This window comes from Pantherophis guttatus, chromosome 4 (genome assembly GCF_059756535.1).
Source record: "Pantherophis guttatus breed Tessera chromosome 4, ASM5975653v1, whole genome shotgun sequence".
NCBI lineage: Eukaryota > Metazoa > Chordata > Lepidosauria > Squamata > Colubridae > Pantherophis > Pantherophis guttatus.
The window spans coordinates 24,480,235-24,494,361 of record NC_142066.1 but is presented as its reverse complement, the minus strand read 5'-3'; the positions used below and the strand labels follow the sequence as shown (position 1 = coordinate 24,494,361).

At 43.0% G+C, this 14,127-nt stretch overlaps 1 protein-coding gene across 1 annotated transcript in view; it reads left to right on the top strand.

The window, feature by feature from the left end:
- Positions 1-11,858, top strand: part of ZNF629 (zinc finger protein 629) — a 46,366-nt gene extending 34,508 nt beyond the window's left edge. Inside the window, exons 8-9 of the mRNA XM_087893546.1 lie at positions 2,248-2,346; positions 4,298-11,858. Of these exons, the coding sequence (XP_087749672.1) occupies positions 2,248-2,346; positions 4,298-7,559 (3,361 nt within the window). The 3' untranslated portion in view covers positions 7,560-11,858. The remainder of the gene's footprint in view (positions 1-2,247; positions 2,347-4,297) is intronic.
- Positions 11,859-14,127: the final 2,269 nt, after the last annotated feature.

The window sequence follows — 14,127 nt, the reverse complement described above, 5'->3', positions numbered from 1 at the left end:
AATGACTGAGAATCTCCATGGACATCTCTCTGTGTGGATTCTTCCACCAAGAAGCCTCTGAAGGGGAATTAATAGGAAGAGACCATTGATGAATGACCCCCATTGAGGATTTGCACGAACCAAAAACAGGGCTGAGGAAATATCTACAGACCAGTGGTGAAATCCAATTTTTTTTACTACAGGTTCTGTGGGCGTGGCTTGGTGGGCATGGCAGGGGAAGGATACTGCAAAATCTCCATTCCCACCCCACTCGGGGGCCAGCCAGAGGTGGTATTTACTGGTTCTCCAAAGTATTCAAAATTTCCGCTACCAGTTCTCTGAATGCTCAAAATTTTTGCTACCGGTTCTCTAGAACCTGTCAGAACCTGCTGGATTTCACCCCTGCTACAGACCCCTAGCATCCTGGACATAGTCTATTTCAATTTCTCCCTTCAGGATGCTGCTATAGGGCATTGCATGCCAAAACCACTAGATACAGAGCAGAGGTGAAATGTAAAATTTGTTACTACCAGTTTTGTGGGCATGGCTTGGTGTGTGTGTGGGTTTAATGTGACTGAGTGGGCGTGGCCAACTTTTTAAAAAAAACTTTTAAAAGCATTTTTTCTACAACCTCTTTGGCTGAAGAGGTTGTAAAAAATGCTTTTAAAAGCTTCTGACGATCCCAGTGAGTTGCCTGATCGTCAGAGCAACTCAGCTGGGATTTGGTCTAAGAGGTTGTAAAAAAATGCTTTTAAAAGCCTCTGACAATCAGGCAACTCAGCTGGGATTGTCAGAGGCTTTTAAAAGCAATTTTCCTACAACCTCTTTGGCCAAAGAGGTTGTAGAAAAAATACTTTTAAAAATAATTAAAAAAAATTAATGATTGCGCGGCTCAGCTGGGCATGGGGGAAGCAGGGATTTTTGCTACTGGTTCTCCGAACCACCCACAGCCATCGCTACGGATCGGGTGATCTGGTCCAAACCGGGAGCATTTCACCCCTGATACAGAGATAGTTCCCCCTACACTGTTCCATCACTGTTGAACACTTAATTCCCCCATCACTGTCTCATTTCTCATCCTCTCATCTTTCCTATTGTCTCCTCCTATTGGTTTCTTATGATTTATCTATTGTTGTTTATCCATGACCTATTACTTGCTGTTTACACAAACAGTCCTCAATTTACAACAGTTCATATAGCGACCATTCAAAGTTACAGCGGCACCAAAAAAAGTGATTTATGACCGTTTTTCAGAGTTACCATCTTTGCAGCATTTCCACAATCATGGGATCAACATTTAGACGCTTGGCAACTGGTTCATATTTTTGACTTTCGTTGTGTCCCTGTGTTATGTGATCATTTTTGAGACCTTCTGACAAGCAAAGTCAATGGGATAGTCAGGTTCACGTAACAACCGGATTAGTGACTTATCAACTGCAGAAAGGTCGTAAAATGTGGGGCAAAACTCATTTTTGCCATTTAACAAATGTCTCATTTAACAAACAGAAATTTTGGGCTCAACTGTGGTCGTAGGTCGAGGATTACCTGTATGTACACTGAGAATCTGTATGTACACTGAGAGCTTATGCACTGGAGACAAATTCCTTGTGTGTCCAATCACACTTGGCCAATAAAGAATTTCTATCGTTCTATGAAGACCTTATCTCATTGATGAATGTTAGATGAATGGCTCTCATTTGCACCTTTTTAATTGAGAGGTTTTTGTATTGTATTGGTACAGCATATTTTATTTTTTATTTTGGAAGCTGCTTTGAAATTACAGTTTTCAAGAGAAGTATTACGGAAATGCATTAAATAAATAATAAAACCAAGCGCCCCCCCCTTCCTGCACCCACCCATATTGTCTTGCAGCTGTATGGTAGAGAGGAAACCAATAGGGAACTTTTAGTTTCTATTCTTGCTGATGTCTATGGAGATTCTCAGTCATCCAGGTCATGGTTGTCCCAAAGATGCTTTTTCAAGAGGCAACTGGACTTTCTGATTTTTCTTTGAAGACGTTTTGCTTCTCATCCATGAAGCTTCTTCAGCTCTGACTCCCCACCATCCAGTCAGAAGCTTCTTGGATGAGAAGTGAAATGTCTTCAAAGAAAAACCAGAAAGTCCAGTTGCCTCCTGAAAAAGCACCTTTGGGATATTCTTGCTGATCAGGGCACAGTGTAACCCTGACCAACTGTTAAAGAGTATTGGTCAGTCTACTGGTCAAGCTTCAAGTTAACCATTTTGCTTTTGTGTTTCCAATTCCTTTAGATATTCTTCTTGCACAGGATCCCAGAAGGTAGACTGGACTGATCCTGGAAGTTTGGAAGCAGAAGAGTTCCCTATGCAGATGAGAAAGAAAGAGACTTGGTGTGGTGGGATTTGTGTGTTTGTGTGTGTGTGTGTGTGAGAGAGAGAGAGAGAGAGAGAGATATCTTGGAATGAAGCTGGAAGAAGTTGCACTGAAAAATGAGTAAGAGCTAAATCTGAGATGAGAGAGCAGCTCCAGCCAATCAGAATGAGACGCAAGCACTGAGTGTTTTATGTGGCCTTGAAAGCCTGGTCCTTCAAGAACAGTGGATCAAAACACAATTAGGTTTCAAATGTCTGAGGTCATTCTGACACAGGGCTGTCCAACTGTGGCAACTTTAAAACTTGTGGATTTCAACTCCTAGAATTCCCCAGCCAGCCAGCCAGCAATGTTAGCTGAGGAATTCTGGGAGTTGAAGTCCACAAGTCTTAATATTGTCAAAGGTGGACACACCTGCTCTAACACAATAACACAATACAGAGGCAACATTGGGGAGTCAGAGCACATTTGGAATTTTAACTGGTGTCTACTGAAAGACAACGGTTGCTGTGGAAGTTTTACTTGTTCATAAAATGGCCGCCTTGGTTGTCACTTTAAAACATAAAGTTCCCATTTACTAAAAGGTGGAGTAATCCTGAATATTTTCTATTCTATAATGGAGCATTTCTGTAAATGAATCTGATTGTCAAGCCTGGTGATTTATCTGGCAGCATACTAGTTTGATATTTTATTTTCTAAAAATTAAAATATCTTTTGAAAAATGCAGGAGAGGTGACAGGGAATCATACGGGTGCTGAAGGAAGAGTTTGAATACCAGTTAGCTCTACCTTTGTCCTCTCCTGCCTTATAAGCATTCAGATCAGTGGTGAAATGTAACATTTGTTACTACCAGTTCTGTGGGCGTGGCTTGGTGGTGGTGGGTAATGTGATTGCGTAGGCATGGCCAACTTTTTTTTTTTAACTTCTAAAAGCATTTTTTCTACAACCTCTTTGGCCGAAGAGGTTGTAGAAAAAATGCTTTTAAAAGGCTCTGACGATCCCAGCTGAGCTGCGCGATCATCAGAGGCTTTTGTTTTTATTTTTAAAAGCAATTTTTGGGCCGAAAAAAAAATGCTTTTAAAAGTAAAAAAACAACAACAAAAACCTCTGATGATCGCGTGGCTCAAGATAGGCGTGGGGGGTGCCAGGGATTTTTGCTACCAGTTCTCCGAACTACCCGCCATCATTGCTACCAGATCCGGTCCGAACCGGGAGCATTTCACCCCAATTTCTCAAATTGGGCGACATGAAGATAATGTGGGGTTCAACTCCCAGAACTGCCTGGGAAATTCTGGGAGTTGAAGTTTACATCTTTTTAAGTTGCCAACATTGTGAAACACTGATTCAGAAGAATCATTCTATTGGTCTTAGAACTATGGTCCTTTTATGATTTCTGGACTTTTATGACATGTGGACTTCAACTCCCAGAATTCCTGAGCCAGTCACTGTCTAGAACAGGGGTCTCCAACCTTGGCAACTTTAAGACTTGTAGACTTCAACTCCCAGCAAAGCTGGCTGAGGAATTCTGGGAGTTGAAGTCCACAAGTCTTAAAATTGCCAAGGTTTGAGATCCCTGGTCTAGAAGGACCAATACCCAAAAGTTGGGAATCTGGATTACTTCAGAAAATTATGACATAAGTCATGATGTCATCTTGGAAAGGACACACCTTATGTACTAGTTTTATCATGACACAATTGAAAATCTATGTCCTTGGTGAAATGACATGATGGCACCAATCGTTGTCCTGCTATCATTATGGCTTTTTACAGATATTGCTGAGCTGGTAGCCTGAATGTTCATGGCAGAATCTTATGCCCTAGAAAGTCCTCAGCCTGATATCAACTTAGTGGGAGAACAGAGTCAGCTTTGTCTTCTGGATGATGTGATGCAGGTGGATGTGGAAAACTTAAATTTGTTGAGACTGCTCTTTTTCTGATTTTTAATCTGGTCTTGTCTTTACATTTCCCCAGGCCGTGGATTATAGCATTGCCCCTGAACGAAGAGGAAGGGGAGATTGTCCTGAGCATTGAGCCCAACAGCCACATGGAACAGGACAACGGGCCTGCAGTCGATGTAGCCCCTGTGCCCCGAGGGAAGGGAGAGCGTACTTACCCCTGCAGCGAATGTGGGAAGGCGTTCAGCCAATGGTCCAAGCTAGTGCGCCACCGGCGTATCCACACAGGCGAGCGTCCCAACACCTGCACGGACTGCGGAAAGTCCTTTACTCAGAGCTCCCACCTCGTTCAGCACCGGCGGACACACACTGGTGAAAAGCCTTACGTCTGCCAGGACTGTGGCAAGGCCTTTTCCTGGAGTTCCAACCTGGCCCAGCATCAGCGCACCCACACTGGGGAGAAGCCGTATGTCTGCCGGGAGTGTGGCAAGGCCTTCTCACAGAGCACCAACCTCATCAAGCACCAACGTAGCCACACCGGCGAGAAGCCCTACCGTTGTCCCGAATGCCCCAAAAGCTTCTACCGCTCTTCTGATCTCATTCAACACCAGATCACGCACACCGGTGAACGCCCCTTCAAGTGTGAAGAGTGCGGGAAAGGATTCACACAGAGTGCCAACCTGGTCAAACATCGTAAGATCCATGCTGGAGAGAAACCCTTCCGTTGTAACGACTGCGGCAAGACCTTCATCCAGAGCTCGGAGCTCATCCAGCACCAGCGCACTCACTCTGGGGAAAAGCCCTACCAGTGCCAGGAATGCGGCAAACGCTTTGGCCACGGTGCCACCCTGGTCAAGCACCAACGGCTTCACATGGGAGTGGAGCCCTATCGCTGTGCAGACTGTGGCAAGACTTTTGGGCTCAGCTCTGCACTGGAGCGGCACCGGCGGTGCCATAGTGAAAGCCGCCCATACGCTTGTGGGGAATGCGGTCAGAGTTTCTCCTTAGCCTCCAATCTTACTTTGCATGCTCGTATCCACCGGGGCGAGAAACCGTACCGATGTGCTGATTGCGGCAAGTGCTTTGGCATGAGCTCCACCCTCATCCGCCACCAGCGCATCCACACGGGTGAGAAGCCGTACGCGTGTTTGGACTGCGGGAAGGCCTTTGTCCGAAGCTCGCACCTCACCCAGCACCGCCGCACACACACGGGTGAACGGCCATACCATTGCGAGGAATGCGGCCGGCGTTTCTCCCAAAGCTCCAACCTCATCACCCACCAGCGCATCCACATGGAGGAACGGCCCCACGTCTGCCATGGTTGTGGGCAGCGCTTTGCCCTGGAGGAGGAACTGCAGCGTCACCAGCAGGAAGAGAATGGGAAGTGCAAAGAGAAAAGAAAGGCCAAAGAACCAGAAAGTAGCGTTTCCCCCGTAGAGGACCTGTATGGCAGTAGCCCTGAGGATGATGCCCACATGCAAGAACTTTCAGAGGACAACAGCGTAACGTGTGCCACGTGCCGTCTGGATGGCAAAGATGCTGGAGAAGTGGAGCAGCATCAGAGCTGCCGTGCTGTTCATCTTTGTAATATTTGTGGGCAGAGCTTCCAGGATGCCGAAACGTTAGCGCAGCACGAAGAGAGCCACACTTCTTACATCTGCACAGAGTGTGGGAGGAGCTTTGATGATGCCGGAACCTTGGCTTGCCATCAGGAGGACCATGAACCTTGGATATGTGGCACTTGCGGACAGATGTGCAAGGATAGCGTGGCTCTGGTTGAGCATGAAGAAACCCATTCGCTGCCAATCAATAGGGCCTGTAGGGTGAAATTGATTGACCGCAAGAGAGATGGGCAGCATGAGAGAAGTAGGAAGGGCAAGGAAAACCTGAAGCGTTCATTGGTCCAAGAACCCCCCAAGGTCCCGCCATGCATCAATTCCAAGGTCTCGGAGAGAGACCTCATGGAGCCAGAGGAAGCACAGGGAGCTTGGGTCCGTCTTGAATGTGGAAAAAGCTGCAAGGATATCTCAATCCTAGGGAGTCATCAGCAGAGCCACAGGAGATCTCTTGTCTGCTCTGAACATGGGCATGGTGAGGTCAACTTCAGGCAGGAGAAATTGTACCGATGTTCTGAATGTGAACAGGATTTTGGAGATCTGTTGGCCCTGACTTGCCACCAGAGGGAACAGAAGTGCGGGAATCTGGATCAGTGTATGGAGTGTGGTCAGCCTGTGGTGGACACCTCAGCCCTTACGCTCCACCAGGAGAGGCAGTTGGGGGACAAAGCGCACGAGCGTCTTCAACCCAAAGAAGCTTCCAGTCCTGAATTAGATATTGCTGTACATCAGAAGAATCGGACCGAGGAGCCTTCTGATACAGCTCTCACTGACCCTCAAGAAGTCTTGACAGGACAAGAAACTTCCAAAGAAAGTGCTCTCTCTAGCTTCAATCCGGGAAAACCACTGGAAGATCAGCTGTTCTGTGGCTGCTCAGGTTTTTCTGCCCACCAAGGAACCATCATGGATGACAATACTTCCAACAACAAACCTCAGAGAATCCCCATGGGACCCTCTGGTGGGCTGCCACAGAGCCATTCATCTCCTTCCTTACAAGAAGATGAATCCTGCTTGCATCCACAGGAAGGCTGTAGAGCCAAGAGTCCATTAGATGTTTCTTCTTTCAAAGAAGCCTCTATCTGTGCTCTGATCTCGCCAAGGTCTAGCATCCTGGACAAGTCTTCTCCAGTATCCACAGTAATGACTGCCCTCATCCAGCAGTCGAGCACCAAACCCTACAAGTGTCATGAGTGCGAGCAGAGTTTTGTCACTGCGGCCGGCTTGTCTCATCACCAGATCGGCCACACGAAAGAACGTTGGCTGAAGTGCCCTGAATGTGGACAGGGCTTCCCAGAAAGGTGGGCTCTGATCCAGCACCAGATGGACCACAGGGTGGAGAAAGACAAAGGAGCCCATAACCCATCGTCTCCAAAACAGAATTGTAGCAAAGACAGGGGGAACCCAGAACTTGGGGAGAACTTCACAGGGTTCTCAGCCATCCTTTTGCAGAGAGGGAACCATATCTCTGAAAGGAGCATGTTGCTGCGGCCCAAAGACCATGGAGCTGATGGAAAGCAGACCTTGGCTGATGCCTTGGAGACCTCAGAGTCCTATTTCAATCTTGACTTGGGTAAAACTCCCCACTCTGGTGGTCTGTTGGCCCAGCACCATATACGGCCAGATAAAGGCAGATATTTTGTGCATTCTGAGCCCAGAAAGATTTCCAGAAACAGTTCACTTTTGCTGCACCATCTCCAGAACCACACGGTGGAGAAGCCTTGATGCCCTGGAATTGCAGGTCATGTCAGTATGACTTATAGCATTGGCCATGTTCATGCTTTCCCTCCTGGCGCACAGGACTATTGAGCTGTGCGGCCCTTATATGCAATTGTGGTTTTTGAAGTCTGCCAACCAGAGGAAAGTTGCCAGCTAGGAACTATGGGAATCATAGCCCCAGAGAGAACCAGATTGGGGAAGGTTGCTTCTGATGGATGGGATGTGGAGATGAAACCAAACTGAAACAGAATGTGTTGTTTGACAGATGTGCAAAATGAGAAACCCTTACAGTATTTCTCTATCCTCAAAATAGAGCAAATTTCCTTTCCTTTCCTTTCCTTTCCTTTCCTTTCCTTTCCTTTCCTTTCCTTTCCTTTCCTTTCCTTTCCTTTCCTTTCCTTTCCTTTCCTTTTCCTTTTCCTTTCCATTCCCCCTTTCCTCTCCTCTCCTCTCCTCTCCTCTCCCCTCCCCTCCCCTCCTCTCTTCTCCTCTCCCTTTCCTTCCCCTTTTCCTTCCTTTTTCTTCTCCTTTCCTTTTCCTCTCCTTTCTATTCCTTTCCTTTTCCTTCCCTTTCCTTTCCCTTTCCCCCTCCCTCCCCTTCCTTCCTTCCTTCCTTCCTTCCTTCCTTCCTTCCTTCCTTCCTTCCTTCCTTCCTTCCTTCCTTCCTTCTCCAGGCAAAAAACTCAAGAGCGATGTGAATTCAAATTTCTGTCATCTGTAATGGATGAGTGGAAGTGGAAATGACTTGAATTGGGATTCATGATCAGTTTAGAGCAATGTTTTTTGAACTTGGCAACTTTAAGATGTGTGGATTTCAACTCCCAGAATTTAATCCTGGGAATTGAAGTCCATGAAAACCCTGGTATATGAGTGTAAAAAAAAATTGATAGAAAAAGAAAATGAGTTTTTTTCAGAATACATCTCTTTCTCTGGCATATTTTAGTGCTTCTCAGAAAAACCTACCCCACTGCAAATAGATTTCTTGAAAATCGTGAAGGACCTTTGGATCAAGTGAAAATTGTCCTTTCTTGCCAAATGGTGGTTTTCCTGTCATTGGCAAGCTTCTGAATTTCCGATGGCTGATTTTGCATTCTGTATTGATCGGGTTTGTTTTATTGTACATTTGATGACAATTTGGAAGTTTCAACTTACAGTCTTCCGCCAACAAAGATTCCTACTTCCATGCCACCAGATGGTATCTGTAAATCAGAATACTCAGATGCGGGCATCTTCTAGTCAGATGGGCAGCATATAAATTTAATAAATAAATACATCTTCTACACCATAGATTTCTACTCCTTGGAATAAAACCTTACATAGCAAATAATTTTGAATGTTTGCTGAAAGGGGTAGGTCTAGGCAGCATTTACAATTTATCTCCTTGACGAAGTTCTTAATATTCTAGTCTACATTGCCAGTCTCATATTGTAGAGATGATAAATAGCAATAGACTTACATACCGCTTCATAGTGCTTTTACAGCCCTTTCTAAGCGGTTTACAGAATCAGCATATTTCCCCCAACAATCTGGGTTCTCATTTTACCCACCTCGGAAAGGATGGAAGGCTGAGTCAACCTTGAGCCAGTGAGATTTGAACTGCTGAACTGCAGCTAGCAGTCAGCTGAAGTAGCCTGCAGTATTGCACTCTAACCACTATGCCACCTCTGCTCTTAAATAAATGATGGTTGGCTTATTCCAGACAGTTTCAAGAGATTTGGTGGGTGTCTCTCTTGGATCCAAGTGTACAGTAGTCAGAATTTGTAATTAAAAGTTGATGCACATTGTGGGTCTTAAAAAAAATTAATACTGGTACAGTCAATCTGATCACAGGAAGCAATGTCAGTGTTATTATTTTAATTTTTTTTTTCCAGAAATGGATGAGTGATCGTGGAGAAAAATTAATTTTGGCCCAAGATGACTTGATAATCTCTATACGATTTCAGACTGCTACAAAGTCAACTTGGCTTTTTATTTTATCTCATCCTTGGCAACTTGAAGATGTTTAGAATTCAACTCCCAGAATTCCTTGCTGCCCAGAAAATTCTGGGAGTTAAGCACACCAAGATTGAGTCAAGCTGCCAAGATTGAGAAACACTGTTTTAAAGAAGAAATAAGTCTGGGATTAAAACAGATGGGCTGAAATTTCAGGAGAGATGTCCGCTATGTTGGTTTTGTAAGAGGTCTTTTTTTCTGTAGCTGAGGAAATATTTTGCTCATGAGATTGGATGACTAGTTTTTAGCTTTTCAAGTCATATGTTCATATTTCTTTCTCCATCCTCTGAATTCTTGTAGTTTTTGATTCTTGTTAAATTTATAATAGAATTTTATGGTCTACGAAAACATTTTAGATTAAACAGCCACTGGTTCTTTAATTTACCAATTTAATCATATAATATCTGTTGCCATAGCAAGAGCTGTAGAACACAGCAAGAACTGTAAATCAATCTATTTGTAGAAAAAGCGTTTGCAACAGAATAATCGTAACAAGGGCTTAAATTGTTCAGTTTAGACTAATACAGATTTTCTAATTCCAATTATTTTTCCATAATGGTGAATCCTCTTCATAACACATAATTATTATTTTAAATTAATGGTCTCAAATTATGGGACTGCTTCCATTGCATACCTCTTAACAATTCAGCTGGTTTGGCTCCATATGTTTGAAAAACTGCTAAATTGGCTGGTTGCTTCTGAAGGAGCTGTTGTTAGTGACACTCCAAATCACAGGATTAATGTTTTAACCTAAAGCTTAGTATCAGTGCTTCCTTTTGGCTATAGCAATTTGTTTTTGTTTTTTTTATGATTTTGATATGCCTCTAGGAACTCAAATGCTCTGCATGAGAATCTTCCTTTATTTTATCCTCACAAAAATCACCCTATGAAATTGGCTGGAGCGAAAAATTACTGGATCAAAATTTCCATGGTTGGGGCTGGGTGTGAAACTGGCTTTTCCTGGTTCTATTCTAGGCTGAAGCATGCCAGAAATCCAGGAACATTCCTTTATCCATCAACGGGAACATTAAATCGTAACCAGGCTTTGTTTGGTTAAGGGTGGATAAAAATATACAGATGAACTGAGAAGTTATCTCAGATGGCAAAGTGCTTCAAGAAAGTGTTCAAAACTTTGTGACCTCCATGTGAATCATCGTACTAAGGAGGTCAAGGAAACCAAAGAGCCAGTGTGGTCTAGTAGTCTAGGTGTAGGCCTAGAAATAGGAGACTGGGTTCTAATCCTGCCTTAGGCACGAAAGCTGGCAGGGTAACTTTAGGCCAATCGGCAGGAGACTGTGAGTTCTAGTCCCGCCTTAGGCATGAAAGCCAGTTTAGAGACTTTGGGCCACTCGGCAGGAGACTCTGAGTTCTAACCCTGCTTTAGGCGTGAAAGGCAATTGGGTGACTGGGCCAGTTATTCTCTCTTAACCCAACCCAACTCACAGGATTGTTATGGAGAAAATGGGAGGAGGAAGGAGTATTAAATACGTTTGCCACTTTGAGTTATTTATAAAATAATAAAGGCAGGATAAAAATCAAATAAATCAAACCTCAGCCATTCTTGTTTTGAACAGAACTCCCCTTCCCCCGGGAAGCCAAATAGCAGATAATGGTGAAAAAGGGGGGGAAAAAACCATTCAGTGTTACCTTATCTGACTATCTGGACCATCTATGCAGTTTTATTGAAGCCGTGGGGAAGTGGTCCATCATGACAACTTCAAAGGTGCTTTTTGGGTGTATGTCCCTTCTTACAGTTCTGGATTTCTGGGTTTGTTCTTCCATCTATGTTCTAGTCACTTCTATTCAGCCTACTTTCTCCTGCTCTGCCTGATGCTGCTATAATGATGTTCTAATATTCCATTTGAATTTTATCTACCTTCCCCATTCCCCTTCCTTCCTCTCTATTATTTTTTTTCAGGTCTCTACTTCACTGAAAACTGGATTTCTCACCTTAAATTTGAAAAACTGTATGTTTACTCAGAAGCAAGTTCCATTGTGTTCAGCAAGGTTTCTTCTTTATAAGCATGTGCAAAATTATTATTTTTAGCACTTGTCTTTTGTAACTCAGGGCTAACATTTTATTTTCCCCAAATCTCCACCTGTCAATATCGATAAGTAAAAAATAACCCCTTTCCTTAGCATCCAAGTGATAACAGTTGGAGATTTTCTGATATAAATATGATTTTAGTTATTGGAGGAGTTATAATGTTTTTCTTTTCACAATCTTTTGGTTTCTGTTTAATTGATTTCCCATCAAAACTTCATTGTAAAACTAAGAATGATCAAACCTGGAACTAATACAAACTGAAAACTGATTTATTCAATTGTTTTGTGTTATTATTATATAGCCAACAATGTGAAATCATGGCTGTCAGTTCTTTAGCTGGTGTTTGCCTTCACATGCATTGAATTCTTCCCCTATTCTCATCCAAGCAGTGTTGCATTTTGCAATTTACAGATGGAAATTTTGTCAATGATCAGTTTTTTAAATTCTATCCAAGGTATCTTGGTATGGCACCCTGTGTGCCGATAACCATAGGACTGCCTCAGCTGGTTTATTCCATAATCTTTCAACTTTGATATATTTGGGATATTATTATGGTTGATTGCACAATCAATGAGATTTGATTTGGCATTTTTATCCATCGATCCTTCCTTCCCAATTATAATTATTCCCATGTTAAGAAAAAGCTATTGAAATCAGTGAAACTTAGGTCACTGGACACTTAATCATATGTTTTTAAACTGTAGATGGCTGCCAAAGAATATGGTAGATAAAATAATAATTTAGCATTATAAGCAGATAAGAACAATGGGTTTCCATTTCAAAAATCCATTAACATGTAGCAGTGGATCAAATATTTGACCCTAAGATGTAAGGAATATTCAGGTATGTCTCTTACAAATTGAGGATAAGATGGTGCCTGTCTTGCAATCTGAACACACAGTGATTTCTTTGTGGAATTATAAAGCTTGAGGTCATCCAGTCCAACCCTCTATTCAAGAAAGGAATCCTAACCAAAGCATCCCGGACATGACAATAGCTATTTACAAAACAGTCATTGAGCTTTTCTCGTCTAATAGGACAGGGGTGTCCAGCCTTGGCAACTTTTAAGACATGCGGACTTCAACTTTCAGAATTTGAAATATGAGGGTGTGGGAGAAAAATTTTAAGTTTTCCTGAAAGGGATAAAGTACTAAATAGTCCTCGATTTACAAACAATTTGCTTAGCAACCATTTGAAGTTAACTCATTGAAACAAGTGGATTATGACCGGTCAGTGGGAGATCTTGGGTTTGCTTAATGGCTACATGATTCACTTAACAACTGCAGTGATTTGCTTAACGGTAGTCATAAAATTGGGTCATTCATGCAACAACTGTCTTGCTTAGAAACGGAAATTACAGTTGTAAGTGGAGGACTGCCTGAAATTGAATTAGGCTCCAGTGAACTCAAACTTTTTTCCCCACTTAACATTTTCTAAGAGTGGTGAATTTGGTTTCATTGTGCCTTTTGATTTCTGCAGAAACCCCAATTTTTAATGCCATTAAACCATTTTGGACACTTTCTAGAAGGGAAAGAATTTAAAAGACAAACTGGTTCATGCACATTGTTTTAGGAGCCTTTCTCTTGTAGCATGATTGGATTTATCAGCATTTTGGATCCTCCAAAGAATATTTCATCTTCCCTAAATAGGGCTCATTAGGATTTACCGGTAATCCTGCTCAGATGGAATTGGATCACCACTGATGCAGGTTCATGGAATTGCCCTATAGATTAGTGGAGGGATGATTTGATTTTGATTAGTGCTAATTCTAGCTTAACTACCTTAAGATGGCACATGGTTCTATCACCTCTTCCTCATATATTCGTTTCCCATCTCACTTTTATGAAGCAGCACAGTGAGGTGCTGTGCCTAATTGTTACAGGGAGCCATGGTGTACTTTGCTAGAATAATTATTTATTGAATAAGCACAATGGGCTGCAAGTACACCTCATACCCAGCTTTCAAATTGCAGTGGTTTTGTTCCTACAGCCAACTAAACCAGATCCCAAGAGGCTGCAGGATAATGTCTGAAGCCAGACAGACATTATGTCCTTTGGATAGCTCAAAAGTGTCTTTTGGATACACGGGGAGACTGACGCTACATGATATTAACTTATATATTCAAGCCAAATCTTCAACAATTGGGTGCCTTTTTAATATATTCAAAGTCCATTAATTTCTGGTATCCTATAATATTGATGAAGGTAATGCATCGTGTGGGAAGAAAAATCCATCTGGTTCAGTTCCAAGCCGGGAGAAGACACTGGAAACATGGAGGCTGATTGGAAAGATGATTTATTGATGAAGCAGAACCACATGGGTTTGTGATTCTGGTCAGCTGACCAAGTTGAGGGTGGAGGGTTTTTATACCTTCTCTGGGCTTTGCACTTGAGCTTCCTGTTCCTGTGCAAGAACATGTATTCTATTGGCTGTTGTTAGATTCTTATGGGGTCATGTAGGAGTTACTGTTTATCTGAGCTCCCAGGTGAAGTTTGGATTGCTCTGGTGTTATGCAATGGAAGGGCTTGTCTTCTG